The 18,210-nt window shown below is 41.3% G+C and overlaps 1 protein-coding gene across 4 annotated transcripts in view; it reads left to right on the plus strand.

Annotated features, from left to right (window-relative positions):
• The window catches only part of arhgap46b (Rho GTPase activating protein 46b), a 96,015-nt gene that overhangs the window by 866 nt on the left and 76,939 nt on the right, over positions 1–18,210 (plus strand). For 2 of the 4 annotated variants that reach the window (XM_053686312.1, XM_053686313.1), the window contains exons 2-3: positions 3,371–3,551; positions 8,887–8,927. The exons of 1 other annotated variant lie outside the window; for it this stretch is intronic. In XM_053686312.1, coding sequence (XP_053542287.1) covers positions 3,371–3,551; positions 8,887–8,927 — 222 coding nt within the window. Of the gene's footprint in view, positions 1–3,370; positions 3,552–7,812; positions 7,831–8,886; positions 8,928–18,210 lie in introns of those variants that run through there. One more of the 4 variants, XM_053686315.1, reaches the window with a different exon arrangement.

An 18,210-nucleotide genomic window follows, 5' to 3' on the forward strand; every position in this document is an offset into this window, starting at 1 on the left:
GAGTGTTGTAGCGCTATGAGATGATCTTCGGAGTGTAAGAGTTTTAGGAGAGTGTGTGTTCAGAATAAACACAAACACAGAGATCTGAAGAGGTCTGATCAGTGGGGTCAGTTTTGTGTGTAGACAGAATCCAGCACAGGTTGATGATTTAGGTGAGGAAATCACCAAACTAGTATAGTTTCAGAAACATGATCAGACATGTTGTTCCTTCTTAGCATGTGGTTCATCAACTTTGCTGGGTTTCAAAAAAAAAAAAAAAAAAAGCCCCTCAAGGCACCTGACCTGCTGTGTGTGTGTGTGTATCCTGGAGCAGTGGCATGGGCATATTTGTAATCCTGTTATAGTTATATATGTGTTGCTGAGTGGCCATGTATTTTTTTAACATAGGAATTTCGAACTGACCCAACAGCAGAATCTCTGACGCCTGGGACAAGCAGCTTTTATCTTTTATGTCCAGGCTGTTAGTTTAATTTATTCATAGTGGCCTGGTGGAGACGTAGGCTCAACAGCTATAAAAAGTTTTTAAAAAAACGAAACAAAAACATAACTCCTTATTCAGTCCATCCAGGTATTTGTGATGTTTCAGAAATGAATGCAAAATCAAGAAAACTCTGCAGGAGCTTGCAATTTTTCAAAATTACCCCTGATTTGGGCCAGGTCGCATCATGTGACGTCATCACAACATGCATTCAGCCAAAGCCCCCTTCAATTCACACTTGTTGAACTTTATTACAGCTTAAAGGTCTCGTTTACCAGCAAATATCACTGCGAACGACCGTTTAGTGCAATTCACCGATTCGAGTAGTTTTCCAAAAAAAAAAGGCTAAAAAAAAAACTTTCCACAAATTTTTATTAAAAAGCTGCAGCAAAATCAAGCATTTTTGGCTGCAACAATCACACAAAAATCCTGTATGGATTGCTTATTGGCTTTCGCAAAAACAAATGCTTTCCTTTGGTATGTATTGATGATTAAAATGAGAGTTTCACAGTGCTGCGATGCACCTGTATTCATTCCCACTCGCACCCCCTGCTGTACTACACACATTGGCTGGGGTGTGATCTGGCGATAAGTCGAACGTTTTTTTATTAGGTGGATTAATGAGAGCACATTGCTGACAGACAATCTCTTTTCTCAGTCTGGAACAGGAGTGCAGCTAAAAAGTCTCATTTACCAACAAACATCACTGCAAAAAACCATGCGGAACAATTTTGTGCAATTGCAATTTAAAAAAAACACAAAAAGCACAAAAAACTTTTTTTTTGCATAGCAATTTTTGGCCGCAACAATCACAAAAAAAAACCTGTTTGTTTGGGGGAGCAAATGCAATGGGCTACGTGATCATCTATTGATTGTTTTGCATCATAGTTAGCTATTTATGAACATTCTGGCCATGTGTTATTACAGTATATTAGCTTCCACTTTTTAGCATTCAGGTTTCTGGGTAACACAGTAGTGTGTCCACTTGCCCGGTGGGCTAGCTAATGAATTTATCATTTGTACACCCCTTGCTCAATGAGGTACATTAATGAGAAGACATTTCATCCCTCCATCTTCTATAACGCTTATCCTACTGGTTCATGGGGAACCTGGTGCCTATCCTAGGCACAAGGGAGGGTACACCCTGGATACACCCAGGGTGCCAATCCATCGCAAGGCACAATCACACACACACTTTCATGGACACTTTAGACATGCATGTCTTTGGACTGGGGGAGGAAACCGGAGACCCGGAGGAAACCCCTGGAGCACGGGGAGAACATGCAAACTCTGCAGACACAGGGCAGCGGCTGGATTTGAACCCCCGACCCTGGAGGTTTGAGGCAAATGTGCTAACTGCTAACCATGTGCCCGGAAGACCTTTCAGTGAATAGAATATCAGTATAGCTATCTGTCTTGTATTGAACACTCCTTGTGCACCATATGTGATGCCGAGCTTGTTCTGAATGCATCAGTGCTCTCAGCTAATCGAGCTTACCGTCACTCATAACTCATCTTCCAGGTGTTAATGAGTGGATTTCACCATGCTGCGTTCAGTTGTTCTGAAGTTCGTCCCTGTCAACACACTGTGCCCCTATTAAACCTGTAAAATATTCATTAGGCCATATGGAGGAGTTTCATAGAAGGCAGACAGAAAGCGTGATAATGTGTGTACACAGGCTTTTCTTAGTCCATGGCCAGTAGTCATGGAGACTGAATCAAAACTTTATACGAAGATTTTGTGGATAGTTTAACTGGCCACATATTACTGATTTTTCAGTTTAGTTTATTTATTTAGTACCACTGCAGTGACGAATGCTCGATTTTGATTGGTCGAGAGGTGTTGAGTAATTTTCTAGAACAGTAGTTCCAGTTTCATGATCTTTCTTACTGCGCTTGTAATATGTTATTATTTATATCGTAGCAACTTACACAGGGGATTTTCTCTGAAGAGTTGTTTATTTAACAAGAATTGTTTGTTTAAGAATTTTGTAATTAGACTCCAGCATCAGTGCTTTGTAACAGTCAGGTGCCACTGTACTCATTGGCCAGTTGCTATGGTATAATCACGGGGGACATGATGTTATAGAAAAGTAATCACACCACCCTGTTGTTGCTTATTTTATCTTATCACAGCACACCTTGTCATGTTTCATTCCTCACTTCATTGAGATTCCTTACAACCACAAAGCCTCCTGTCCACACTGTTTACAGTAGATTATGTTGCCTGTCGAGCAGCCATTTTATCAATACAACCAGTAAAATCCATGTAAACAATAACGGTAAGCTTCGTGAAATCTTTTCTCCAGTAATGGGGGGGTAAATATTTTCTCTTCAGTTGGCCCTGAGAGCAGATGGATGTTTCCCAGGCTGCAGGCCGATGTTGCTCGAGTGCTCTACGGCGCACTTTGTAGTGGCTTGGAAAATGGTAGATTCAGTTCCTTGGCTTGTGGTTGGGCCTTAATTACTAGTTTCCTCTTCTGGAGCTTCGCACACAAAATTACAAATTGCCTTGGCTCTGCTGGAAAAAAACACAGAGGAAAACCCCAAAACAAATGTTTTGTTTGCCAGCCTGTCATTTCTAATAAATCTCATGCGTTGAGGGATGCAGGTGGGCCCAGATTATTTGATTAAGGTAAATTCAACTTTCTTATTAAACACAGGAAATAGAAAAACAAAATTCTGTTTTGGTTCGATCAGGTGCAGCTCAGCCTTGAGTGTACATGTGCAGAAGTTCTCCAGGCTGTTAGGGGTGAGAATGTATTGCGTTCGTGGCAGCAATCACAGTGCAATTACAAATGGACTCTTTAGGAATTTTAATGGATTTCGATTGCTGAATTGAGTCTACTTTTATAGCTATTAACACTGCTTTTAAAATACAATATGTTTCAGGATTTTCAGGATTTTGTCATTTTGCAATCGCAGAAATGAATGCAAGCTCCAGGAAACTCTGCAATACTTGGAGGAGCTCGCAATTTTTCTAAATTACAGCAGATTTTCTGCAGATTCGGGCCAAGACGAGTCATGCGACATCCTCACAACACGCATTCAGTCAAAGTCCTCTTTGATTCATGTGAGTACAGCTACAAGGTGTCATTTACCAACAGACATCACAGATAATGACCGTGGCAGAACAATTTCGCCAATTCAAGTGTTTCTCCTAAAAAAAAAAAAAAAAAAAAAAGTTTGAATAATACACCGCAGCAAAATTAAACGTTTTTGGCCGCAACAATCACAAAAACTCGCCGAAATCCTGTATGCACCGATTATTTTATTTATTTATTTTACGTTACATCCATAATGGAAAACACCAAGCTGCATGTAACATCATCAGGTTTATCAGAGCAAACACATTTCGAGTTTTTACAGTATGTATTTATTAATTAAAAGGCAAAAAAGAAATCCACACAGCAGATGCGCTATACAGTTTAGGTAAACATAGTGGAGATCCCAGATCACTTAAGAAATGTTAGCTCGAACTCAAAAGCTGGAAAACTTTGACTGTGGAGATATCATTAAAAACAAACCTGAAAAAGTTTACAATAAAAAGTCTAATATCGTTTTTGGATTTTCCTTCACGCTCTATAAACACACAGCTTAACGTTAGCACTACTGCCGCTGTCGTGTGGCAGGATAATATACTTATGGCTCTGTTTTAGCGATCAAGCCAAGTCATTCTGGATTTTATCTCCAGTTCATATACAACCGTATACATACAGCTGGTACAGTACACAGTGAGATGAAACAGTGTTCCTCAAGGACCATGGTGCTACATAAAACAACAATAAATAAGACCTACACATTTTCTACATAAACGGCATGTGTAAAGAGCACAAGACAGTACTGTAACTACTAAATCAGCACACAGTTCTAGTGTGGAAGTGTCAGATATAACAGGTAGTGCAAAAGACTAGCAATATAATAAAAAACGCTGTGAATGTAAACATAACGTAATATGACATAGTAGTCAGCAGATTAGTGTATACTATGTATAGACATAGCAGACATAGGGTAGCAGCCAGGTAGAGAGTACAATAAAGAAACAAAATGCTATATTTTTATAAATACAGGAGCGGATAATGAACAAAAACAAGGCATAAGATCACAGATTTCAACGAGTACGTAATCAAGAGTCGTGGTCTTGTGTTATCCAAGCAAATCAAATCAGCTCCTCTCCATCGAGTTCACTTGCTGATTATTAAGCTGATTTTTAGTGGTAGAAATAGCTAGCTAGGTGACAGAAATAATCGCATGTGTATTTTTCAGCTTTCTCTGCCACTGTGTCGGATAATACACATAGAGACGCGGCTAGATATAAGTGTTCCTGTTTTTAATTGGAAAGTCATATCATTAAAAGCGTTTATATCTGAAGGGTTACATTTCCCCCCTCAGCACCATGGTGTCTTGCTGTAAACACTATAGAATTTATCCATCCATCCATCTTCTACTGCTTACTGGTCACTGAGAACCTGGAGCCTATCCCAGGGAGCATCAGGCACAGGGCGGGGTACACCCTGGACAGGGTGCCAGTCCATCACAGGGCACACTCACATACACATTCACACACCCATTCATACACTACGGACACTATGGACACACCAATCAGCCTACCATGCATGTCTTTGGACTGGGGGAGGAAACCGGAGTACCAGGAGGAAACCCCCGCAGCATGGGGGAAAACATGGAAACTCCGCACACACATGGCCCCGGCAGGACTCGGGACCCGGACCCTGGAGGTGTGAGGCGAACGTGCTAACCACTAAGCCACCGTGTGCCCTCTATAGAATTTATAATATAAGATATTCTCCAGTCTAGAATAATTTATAATTTTTTTTAAACCAATAAAACAGATTCATAGGCAGATTTGGCTAACACCAGTCCGAAACAGTTATACACCAGAATGTGACGCTTGTGCTGGCACGAAAATAGAGCTTTTAATCGTTAGTAAGCAGTCAAAGCCCTTTCAGAACCTGGGCAGCATCGTTTTATATTATAAATGTTCGTCGCTACTCATGTTAAAAACATTATGAAGAGATTTTTGGGAGGAGACACATGAGGGAATCACAACGAAGCTTTTCCCATCCGTAGTAAATATCGTGCAGTGAACGTAGATGTCCGTCTGGGAGAGCTTTGATTTGTGTTGCCGTGAACGTTTGTCGTAATTTCTCACGCGAAGACAGATAGAACGCTGATGGACAAGCCGTCGCCGTCAACTAACCCAGCGGCCTTCATGCTGCTAAACTAGAACACAGAGACGTCCAGTGTGCTGCTTCAGACTCACTGTTAAATTTAGGCCTGTGATTACTGGCTAGAAAAAGTGCAGTGAGTGTGTGTGTGTGTGTGTGTGTGTGTGTGAGAGAGAGAGTCTAAAGTCGTCTCTCCTGTAACACTATAAATGAAGAGTGTATGTGTATTCACGTATAGTTGGATCTATCCTGTGCGTCATAAACTAGCCTACATTAAGCTATTTTCACCACACACACACACACACACACACACACACACACACAGAGCGGCCTCTGTGTCCTGCCTTTTCCTGTCTGTCCACCCCAGAATGCTCTAGATTGTTCCACTGTATGGAAAGGTGTGTCTCTTTTATCTGTGCATGGCAGTATCAGTATCTCTCTCTCTCTTGCTCTCTCACTCTCTCCCTCTCTCTCCCTCTGTGACCTGAGCACACACCGATGTATGACACTGACATGCTTTTATTTTTCTGCTGTTTAACTTGGCGTGGTGGCTCTTTAAATGGAGTTTTATTTGTTTGTTTTTGTTTGTTTGTTTGTTTGTTTGCTGTTTGTTTGAGGCTGCTCGTTGCCCCAGCAACTACAATTACGAATGTGAATGTGTGTGTGCATGAGTGTATTGAGGACAGCTATGATGTGTGTACACACACACACTGGTGATGTGACTGTAGGTTTGAGCTGAAAAGCTCCATTGTGGCCTCCACTGCAGCTGAAGCTTTGTTCACATGCAAATCGCACACAGGCCGTTCACATGCATTTGCAAAGCCTTGCCTCAGAATTTGGGCTGCATATTGTGGGTGTGCTTTAGCCGGTGTCAGAAGTGTGTGTGTGTGTGTGTGTGTGTGTGTGTGTGTGTGTGTGTTGGACCATGTGCATGGGTCTGACAGTGTCACCGACTATAGCCCTATACAGGATTAGTTTTCAGGACATACGGCTGTAAAGTAATTGTTACTACTGAAGTCTGCGATATTTGTCGTCAATTCGCATGGGATAAGCGATGTCTGTGGAAATTGCCGAGATGGGCATGTCTTCATCGTTTACGTGCTGACGGCCCATAATTCAACATAGCAGCGACGAAGCAAATGAAAAGCCGTGACTAGTTTCAGTTTGGCGAGAACGGCATTATCAAACGCTGTTTGAATAAATGGTACATAATTAGTGATGCACCGAATGTTCGGCAGCCGAAATTAAAATATAAGTGAAAAGGCTGAATACATTTGACTGAACAGTGACGTGTTTGATGACGCGACCAAATGGCCTAGCAACCAGAGTGAGACGTGCAAATGTCACAACCTCCACTTCCGGCAGCACGCTCGGAGAGATGAGGGGGCGTGCGCATGCACGAGTTACGATGTTGACAACCGTGACTGTTTACTGTGGACACGTGTGTTTGTTTTGTTTCTGTTCCGGAGTATTCAGTCACGTCGCGAGACGTAAGGGAGTAGGGTACGGAAGCAGGTAAAGACGTATTTATTTAAGGGCAGGCAGACAAATCCAAATCGTAATCCAAAAAACGTAGTCAAGCCAGGCAAAGGGTCGGGCGATCGGCAAACCGGCATAAACGGGGCAAAGCAGGAATCAGAGGCGCGGTCACAGAAAACAGCGTCAAAACACAAAACAAGAAACATGACCTAGTACTATGGACTGGGAGCGGAAAACCCAGCGGGGACTAAATGAACTAATCTATAGTTTAAACTAACTAGATCTATCAAGGACCATAACATTAACAACGTATCTAACTATCCTATATCTACTATAATACTATAATACGAGGTGTACAGGGACGCGAGCGGTATATATCCCCAATATAATCAGCCGTATATAACCCAATAGAACCATTTTTTGCACTCTTGTTAATGCACTTTTTATTGCTCTTTTTTGTTGTAGGCTACAGAGTGTTACATTCTTTCAGCAGTCAGTTATAGGCCTAACATCAGCTATTCAAGGGGGGCTCAAAGATGACCACATCAGCACGTTCGCCTCACACCTCCCGGGTCTGGGGTTCGATTCCTGCCGAGGCCGTGTGTGTGGAGTTTGCATGTTCTCCCCGTGCTGTGGGGGTTTCCTCCGGGTACTCCGGTTTCACCCCCCAGTCCAAAGACATGCATGGTAGGCTGATTGGCATGTCTAAAGTGTCCATAGTGTATGAATGGGTGTGTGAGTGTGTACGATTCACGATTGTGCCCTGCAATGGATTGGCACCCTGTCCAGGGTGTACCCCGCCTTGTGCCTGATACTCCCTGGGATCGGCTCCAGGTTCCCCCGCAACCCTGAAGAAGGAGTAAGCGGTAGAAGATGGATGGATGGATATTGTGCCTTGTTGGTAGCCTATGCCTGCTGGAATGAAAAAAAACGTTCAGTGTTAAATAAATATTTTGAAATTGTAGTTTTTGTAATTAATTTTTTTCTTTGAAAAGCAAGACAAAATAGTAAAAAGCACATTTTGACTATTTAATTTATGCAATGGTGAAAAAAATGCTCGAAGAAATGGAAAAAACGCGAAAAAAACGTGTTCGGTACTCGGCCTTCGGCTTTCGGCCAAGTTTTTCATTATATTCGGCTTCAGCTTCGGCCAAGAATTTTCATTTCAGTGCATCCTTATACATAATCGTTCTGTTTGGGAGGAGACTTTCCCGGGAAGTTTGCAGTAAATATCCCTCTGTCAAAGTGGTGTTTAGCAACTGGACTAAACATCGAGAATGAATCGACTACCTCAAAAATACAGAGTGCATTCGCATGGAATTAGTTTGACCTGATTCGTTTTATAGAAGCTAAAAGATGCTGTTATCTTCACCGGCTCAGGAACGCACAGTCTGGGGAAAGTCTGGGAAAAATAACTGACATGACCAATTCGCACGGGATTAAAATCACCAAGAGACTCTGGCAATTATTACATTACCCCACCTCCCCATATAGAACTAGTCTCGTCCCAATTGCCCTCATGACTACGGTGATGAATAACTGAGGAACTTTCATTTCGGTCATATTGATATTGATAATGAGTCTTTATTGATCACACATGCACAGTGAAATTCTTTTCTTCAGAGTCATGTGTATGTGTTTCGTGCACATCATCTTTACACTGAACTGTAAAACATCAGAGTTCTACAGTACATATTATCTATCTCTACAGTACATATAAGAGTCTCTCTCTCTTTAACCTAGAATTCACATCGGTGGATCGTGACACGCAGTCCACATGCGAGGTGACTTTGCATTTGGATCCACACTTCTGCTCCTGTTACGTTCCTTAAGCGCTGCTGATGGGAACACGGCAACAACGACACCTTTTACTCCTCCGTGACGGAGATGGTCAAAGTTGGGTCAACTGTAATTACAGCACAGATTAGCTGAAACTGACACGAAGCAGCGGGAGGATGAACAAACCCCGTGGGTTTATGTGTGTATTCTAGTTCCACACGCTGGCGTAATGAATATCATTATAGTACAGACACGCGGAAGGGCAGTGCAATAATAACACTGTAGTTATGATTATGATTTTAAACATAGCTCCAAGCATATAGAAAATAGTAGCATGTGGGCTGTGTTTCGGCGGATGAGTCGCATGTCTCACGAAGCTGGTCAATCTGAAACAGACTGTACTGTCACACATACAGGTTTGCATGTCCTAGATTGTTAGGAAGCTGGGGTCAGAGCACATCTCAGGTCCGATAAAGCTCTTGGTCTTGCTCAAGGGCCCAACAGTTTGGCACATGCCAGGGCTGCGGCTTGAACTCATGACCTTGAGATCGCACCAGTGTATACCCCAGACACAGCAATATACCGCTACAAAAATGTACTCAAAATGAAATTACTTAGCAGTGGACATCCTGTTGATCTGTGTCGGGTTTTAAGGTTTGATTGCAATACAGTTCTAACGTATATATTTCAGAGTAAATTACAAGCGTAAATTACACTAGAATGGAAACTGAAAGGAGTAAAATGACCCTTGTCTCTCATTCACTCACTTTCATTAGCCGCATTATCTTGATCAGGGTCATGGTCTGGTTGGGATGGTTAATAGTTTTGGCTCTAAAATCTGTTTGGCTGAGTCACAGTCAAAGCCGTCGTAAAATCCTCAATAAACGCTTGCCTGTGATCACATCACAATCATCCATCCATCCATTTTCTGTACGGCTTATCCTACACATGGTGGTGGGCGAGATTTGAGCTCAGGGGACGAGGGGGACAAGGTAGAGGACACGGTGGACGGGGTGTCGGCCCATCACAGGGCACAATAACACACTCACACACCCATTCACACGCTATGGATTATTTAGAGATGCCAAACGGCCTACAACGCATGTCTTTGGACTGTGGGAGGAAACCAGAGTAACGCACAGGGAGAACATGCGAACTCCACACACACACAGGGTATCGGTGAGAATCAAACCACCGACCATAGAGTGGATGTGCTACGCCACCGTGCCCCGCCCCATAGAGACATCATTCTGATTAAATATCCTAGTCATTAACATGTTGTGGTGCTTAGCAAGCAGTTTCCAGTTAACAGATTACATTGCATAGTGGAAGAAATGTTCATTGCCAATATTATTAATAAGAAATTGATGATGTATTGAACACTGGCTATTCTATCGTGTTGTTATTGTCACACTTAAGAACACCTGTGATGACACACCCTTACAGCTTCAATTGGTTATACATCATTTATTTTACTTTGTTACTGTGACCTGTAAATGACCTGAATATAATCTCCCTTATATGACTTTCAGAAATTGGGTGAAGCACAATTTAAAAAATAACTAAATAAATAAGTTCTGAAAAGATCACAAATGTTAAACAGGCCTCTTCAGGCTCAGGGAGTATTTGTGCCTCCCAGAAACTCTGTACTCGAAATGGTGTAGCCTGAAGCGTCTGTCGTTAGATCATTAGAGGCGCAGTAGGGGCACGTCTGCGGCTGTCTGAAACAAACTGCCTAAACAAGAGCGATCCCCCGAGCTCCTACTCCACTTTTCACTCCTTCTCTCCCACGCTGTGTAACTCGCTCTGATCAGCGGTGGGCTGCGTGCTTTTACACTGTTTAGACGAACTCCCGAAGAGTAACAGCACTCCTCATTACTAGTGGGTTTAAAAACTATTCCAGAACTTTCATTAACTTTTTAACGTTCGAACTGCTGCTGTCATTTAACTCAATCCACTTTCACAGCTCGTTCAGACTTTGTCTTATTAAGGAGGGTAGATGCGCACTCCATTAAGGTTATTCAATTCAATTCCATTCAATTTTATTTGTATAGCACTTTTAACTATGGACATTGTTTCAAAGCAGCTTTACAGAACCATATAAACACAGGATGCAGATTGTAAGTGTGTGAATTTTATTCCTATTGAGAAAGCCGGTGGTGACAGTGTCAAGGGAAAAACTCCCCAAGATGATATGAGGAACCTTGAGAGGAACCAGACTTAGAAGGGAACCCATCCTCATCTGGGTAACAAATAGGGATGCACCGAATGTTCGGCAACCGAAATTGTTTCGTCTGGAAATAGCAAAAAAAAAAAAAAGCACTTTCGGTGTTTGGCCGAATAAATTTGACCGAACAATGACGCGTTTGATGATGCGACCAAATAGCCTAGCAACCAGAGTGAGACGCGCGAATGTCAGGACCTCCACTTCCGGCAGCACGCTCAGAGAGATGAGGGGGCGCGCGCATGCACGAGCTACGTGATAGCACCATTAGAACCATTTTTTGCACTCTTGTTAATGCACTTTTTATTGCTCTTTTTTGTTGTAGGCTACAGCGTGTTACATTCTTTCAGAAGTCAGTTATAGGCCTAACATCGGCTATTCAAGGGGGGCTCAAAGATGACCACATCAAAATATTTTTATTTTACTCATTTATTTATTTAAAGTTATATTGTGCCTTGTTGGTAGCCTATGCCTGCTGGAATGAAAAAAAATGTTCAGTGTTAAATAAATATTTTGAAATTGTAGTTTTTGTAATTGATTATTTTTTTCTTTGAAAAGCAAGACAAAATAGTAAAAAGCACATTTTGACTATTTAATTTATGGAATGGTGAAAAAAATGGCAAAATAAATGGAAAAAACGTGATCGGTATTCGGCCTTCGGCCAAGTTTTTCATTATGTTCGGCTTCAGCTTCGGCCAAGAATTTTCATTTCGGTGCATCCCTAGTAACAACGGATAGTGTGAAAGTAAAAAAAGCTCATTATGGTTTTTACATGAAGTCTGTTTTGTTGAACTAAGGTGTTCATGCTACATTGGGTTTCAGCTTTGTGTGTGAAAGGGCAGGGTTTGTTTTCTGGGTACTCTGGTTTCCTCCTCCACTCCAAAGACATGCATTGTAGGCTGATTGGCATGTTATTGTGACCTGCGATGGGCTGCCGCCCCCTCCCTAGGGTGTCCTCTGCCTCGTGCCCTGAGCTCCCTGGGATAGGCTCCAGGCTCCCTGTGAGCCTGTGCAGGATAAGCGGGACATGTAACATATAAATGTACTATAATTATTTTCCCACAGTACTAACTGTCATAACTGCAGATCACAGAGACTCTAAACATTTCTAATAATATTGCTCTATTGAAAGGAAATACCTTTTATATCTAAAATGTTCAACAGGCCTATATCCATTTTTGTACTGCACCCCAAAATATTGCCCTAATGAACAAACAAACGAACGAATCAACTCTTTGGAAAAAAAATTTTTTATCATGTCATTTTATCATTTGAAGGGATGAAATTGCAATATTTCATTTTTATCCCAGAGAGTATCATAGTGTAGGTTCATTTTAGTAGTATAGGGTTTATTTTAGGAAACACAGTAAAAATATATTAATAAAAGACTAAGAATAAATGTCTGTTGGTGTTTACTTATGGAACGATGATTAATTTGCTGGGAGCCTAGGGTGCACTGAGTTAAAAAGCAAACTGTATTTACAGTGTTAGAACTGAGTTCCATTCAGTTGAACAATAGACATTGTCCCAAAGCAGCTTTACAGAGATATATAAAATCAGGATATTTACATTTTAAATGTATGAATTTATTCCTAAAGCGCAAGCCAGCGGCGAGACAGTGAGAAGGAAAAACTCCTTTATATGAGGAAGAAACCTCGAGAGGAACCAGACACAAAAGGGAACCAATACTCATCTGGGTGACACCGGATAGCGCGATTATAAATAAATCCCTTCTATAACTGTGTTCATGTGAAATCTGTCATGAATTTCCTGGTTAAACAATTGCACTATTTGAAGACAGTTTTCACATGAAGTCTGTTTTTGTTGAACTTATCCACTGTTCACTGATGGAGAATTGAATGGCTTGAAAACTGTTCTTAGCAATTCCAGTCCTAACGCTATCCATAGCAGTCGAAGTGCTAAGCCAAAATAACATAGCTGTTCATATGAATTGTGGTCCAAAGTCATCCTCATGGTTTTTAAGACTAATACAGGGTTTTCCCTAGGTTTTTAAAGGGCTTGGGTGCAGTCTGTGTTCTGGGGGCGTGGGGGGTTGTAATTATTCGAATGGAAACTTTGTAATTTTACGTTTTTTCATGGTGTTTTTCACCATTACCCTTACCATATGTGTGAAGGAAAGCTGGCAACACTTATTGTACTTACAGTCAAAAGTCTATTCATTTCAACAAATAACATGTTTGAGACTTAATGAAAATCTCTTTGGATCCATTAAAATATGTATCACCTTTAAATTGTGTTTCAACCTTTTTTTAAAGCGATGTGCACCGGTTTTACATAATAATCCTAGTGGGGTTTTGTTTGTTTTTTTAACACTTTGCCCAGAATAAAGGTGTTGCATGTGAACTACATGTCAGCCACATTTGATACTAACGTTAATTCAGACGAGGCATCTTTATCTAACGTCAACTAACTAGCTTCGCTGGCTAACAGAACATAACTCAGTACATGAATACCTTTGTAACTTAGCTAGGTTAGCAATTCCTTCGTTGTATTATAACATTAGTTGTATCTTTTGCTATGCTGTCTCTGCTATCGCATCCACAAGAATTACTCCCTAACAAAAAAGTATATACTTCATTTGATTCTTTGTAGAGACTTGCCGTATAGATGGTTTGCAACTCGCTGATCTCGCTGAGTTTATTTAACTTTTAACTACCATCCTGAGGTGTTCCCAGCTTACCTTTCATCCGTTTGAGATCAAGCCACCTGTCCCGATTTTTAAAAAAAATTTTTGTCAGAGCATAGAACTCTCAACGTTGTTTTTACATTCATTCTGATATGTCGTCTAAAAGCCGTTTTACTTTCATTCGGATTAAGGCGCTCCACAGAAACACTTAGGCGCTGTGCCCAAGCCTTTCTTTGGTAGGGAAAACCCTGTAACAGAGTAGAGAGTGTTTCTCTGCATAAAACCAAGACTTGTTGTCTTGTCCGAGATCGCATGTCTCTTAACAGCTCCCCCATGGTAGCAGTTTCAGAGCAGAAAATAGCAGCTCCCAGTCTGGTCTATTATTTTCCTTCGCTTTATGTGTTCCAGTAATGCAGATTCCAGGCTGCAGTCAATGCTCCTGGTTTATGCTCACTATGTCTACCACATGTTCCATTCTTCTGAACATCTGAGACGCCAGAGACCGCATAGAGACCACACCATAAATACTATGTGTGTATGTGTATGTGTGTGTGTGTGTGTGTGTGTGTGTGTGTGTGTGTGTGTGTGTGTGTATATATATATATATATATATATATATATATATATATATATATATATATATATATATATATACGTAAGTGTGTGTGTCGGGTTGGGGTGGTTTTGAAATGATGCAATGAGTGATACAGACTCATAAACCCAGAAACAGTCAATGTGTTTCATCTTCTTCCCCTTTATCCTACACCTTTGATCCTTTTTTCATTCTCTCTCGCGCTCTCTCTCTCACTCTCTCTTGTGTAAAATGCTTGCTTTCTCTCTCAGTTCTTTTGTTGGCCATTTTAGGTCTCGGTCATTTAAATCCATGTCATGAGAGCAGGTGATAGTAAGCATCCTTTTTCTCCTATACAGACACACAGACACACACACACACACATGCGCACGTGCAAACATAACGACCCCACACATGAGACATGAGTCTGTCCACTCAGATTTTCTAAATAATAATAATTTAAAAAATACATCTTTTCATAAAGTACATAAACCTCTTTTGAAGATGGAACACTCGCAATATACATAGATTTAGACTTGAGTCTGACTGACTACCCACCGAGAACACAACCCCACACTCGATCCCTGTTTCTAAAACACCAGCATTTTATCTTACACCCACAGAATTAGGTCACTTAAAAATTAGCCAAATATTGTCATGTATAGCTGCGTGCGTGACTACACAGGAGAAGCAGTTAATCATACACGTTTCAAAGCGCCACCAGGGTTCTTTTTGATTGTACCATGCTTTCCTAACAGAAAGGTTTCCAAGTTTTGGTAAGCTAAGAACCATAAGAATTGTCCACTGAAAAAAACCCAACTGACGTAATTATTTTCTTCTAAATTCCTAGAACATGTCTGACATTTAACATTTAGCGCTACTAGCCAGGTACATGGTGCTCTCTGAGTGTATGTCTGAATTAAACTCTCAATAACATGTTTAGTCTAATCTAAGCCGAGGTCAAACGCTTTTCAGATACATTTCTCACCAACATACCGGACAAGTTGGTCCGTTGGTGGTTCCGTGCCAGTTTTGTTGTGTCTGTTCTCCACCCAATTCATCAGCAAGTTATAAAACAACCATGTGTCGAAATCTCACGTTTTGAACGTTGTCTTTTCTACAGTTGAGGGCATGAACCCTTTGTTTGTACCTTGTTTCCTTTATCCGTGCACTTTGCGCGCCGCACCCATCAGAGTTAAATCAGCACACACAATCCGATTGGCCTCTAACGAAAACACAAAGCCACGTTACAGTTTGTCTGTTTAAGTGCAGAATTGTATGGAATTTAATTTGCGTATCGAACATAATGTAACGAGAAAGAAGAAAAGCAGTCTGAAACTGAAAACCGTGAACTCAGGGGTGTAAATTAAAACGGTCTTCAAATAAACAGCATTCTTTAAAAAAAAAGTTTTCTAAGCTTCCTTTTCGCTAATCCTGGTTTATGAACGTGCTGCTGCCATTTTCATTTACGCTCCACAAGAGTCCGTTCGCCATTCCAGTACAAATCTGATGTGTGGGCGTGGCTTAACAGCACTTTACTCTCATTGGCTGGTGAGATTTGCATCGACGCTCTCCAAAATCCGCAGGCATTATGGATGCGGTTCCGTGTATAATTATGATATTCACACTTTGTAGTGGAAATGACTTACTTACTTAGTCTGTATATTAGTTTGTAATTAATATTTGAGGATTGAGTAGTCTCATACGAATATTTTTTCGAGATGAGGTCATCGTCATCAACGTCATCCTCCTCCTCCTCCTCCTCCTCCTCAGCTGGACACCCGAGCTGTCGATCCAAATCTCACTAGCCGACAAGAGTAAATCGCTGATAAGTCCCACCCACACGTGAGGTTCATCCCGGAATGGCGAATGTAAACTTGCGGAGCGTAAACAAAAACTCCGTGGCAGCAGCGTGTTCATAAACCATGCATAGTGAAAAGGAAGCTTAGAAAACTGTTAACAGATAATGCCTTATATTTGAAAACCACGTAAAATTTTGGCCCCTGGGTTTCAGTTTCAGACCATTTTTCTTCGTTCGCATTCTATATTTTTGCTCGTTTCTTGAAAAGTTACGTTCGATACTTTTGGCACAAATTTAATTCTATAGAATTGAATGTTTTAAACATGATCGAATCGATTCGTTGACCACATTATAGCATGGAAAGGGTAACTTGCGCAACTCTAGTTAAAACACTCCCCATCACTGGTAGCGTACTCTCTCAGCATGCTATTTATACTGGTATTTGTACATTTTTGTTCCCATCTTTACTTACAAACGGCTGCTTTTCTCTCATGGCCAGTAACAAAACCACACTCTTGTGACTGGGCTGAGAATGTGGCTCCATGCGAACACGCCCCAGAAGAACAGGCTTTTTTTTTTTGATTGACGTTTGTGGCGGTGTCGACTGCTCTTAAATGAATTACACAAACTTTAGCCGCTGGTTACATCCTGAGTAACATTCTTAGCATGCCGTATCGGAATCATGAAGGTGTGTGACTCGTAAAAAGACAGAGTTTTCCTTACACTCAACTCAAACCAGGCGACCTATTCTGCAAATTTACTCAGCAATTTAAATAGCTGGGTAATGGTAATGATTGTATTACTCACACAGTCCTTTTCCTTGAATCATTGATATATTCTTGCGATTTACTCTGTAGACGAAAGCACAATCAGAGACTTGGCAGGAAGGCCAAGGTCAGTTCTATGCTAGGCTGAGGTTCTTGTGCTGACCCATACACATTCTTGCCCATTTATTTCCAGCACTTTCCCTTTCCTGTTATGTGTTTTCCGGCCGTTTCAGTCGTCAAGGGTTAAACCCTGGGTGGTTCTTTTGTTTCACTGAGTATTTGTTGGCATTTATAGAGCCCCCAGTGGAGTCTGAGGAACTGTAAGTTTTTGCGACATTTATGGGGGACAGATTCAGTCAGCGCACCAGGCGCTTGATATCTAGTGTTCCTCCTTCATGCTGTCTGAGAGAGACTGCTTTTCCGAAGCTAAAACGAGGGGATTATGGGTGTTTGTCTGTCAGTATATTGTGCAAGTCTGTGAGTATTTCTGTAACAAACCTCCTCCACCCGAGGTTCTGTCGTTTAGTCCCTGCTCTAACACGCCTCATTTAAAACATCAGCTAATTCTCAAGTCACACAGTGCGTGATGTGCTTTTTTTCCACCATAGGCACGTTTCCATCCTAAAATCGTGATCCCACATGGATACCCTGAAGCTTTACACTTCCGAATACATTAAACATGGAAAGCTCCCTCTTGCTTCAGGGGATAATATCATTTGCAGTAATCATAAAGACTGTTCCGTCTCATCCTGAACATCCTTTCAATGCATTTATTACTGTTTGTCTTTACTTTTCCACACCTGTATACAGTAATGAAATATTATAATCCCACTGTCACTATCCGGTTTCTTCCTCATGTCATCTCAGGGAGTTTTTCCTTGTTTTAATGTTCCACCTTCACATCTGGCTCGCTCATTAGGGATTTAAATTTATATCCAGATTACTGTGAATCTGCTTTGTGACAATGTCTATTGTTGACAGTGCTATGCAAATAAAACTGAGCTGAGATTTGACGAACGTTTTAGAAACGTCTGCGGCACGTTTAAAAAGTCTGATGTAGCAGACCAGCAGTAACACACACTCTCAGTGGCTCCATCATTTACAGTGGCTTACTTCAACATGTACTTGCACATATATGGATGTAATTGCTTGTTCCATGTCGCCAAGCTCAAAGAGTCTTTAAAATTCCATCCATCCAACCATTTGCTGTACCGCTTAATTCTACACGGGGTCACGAGGGAGCCTAGATCCTATCCCAGGGAACTGGGGGCTCCGGTT

This window comes from Ictalurus punctatus, chromosome 15 (assembly GCF_001660625.3).
Source record: "Ictalurus punctatus breed USDA103 chromosome 15, Coco_2.0, whole genome shotgun sequence".
Lineage (NCBI taxonomy): Eukaryota > Metazoa > Chordata > Actinopteri > Siluriformes > Ictaluridae > Ictalurus > Ictalurus punctatus.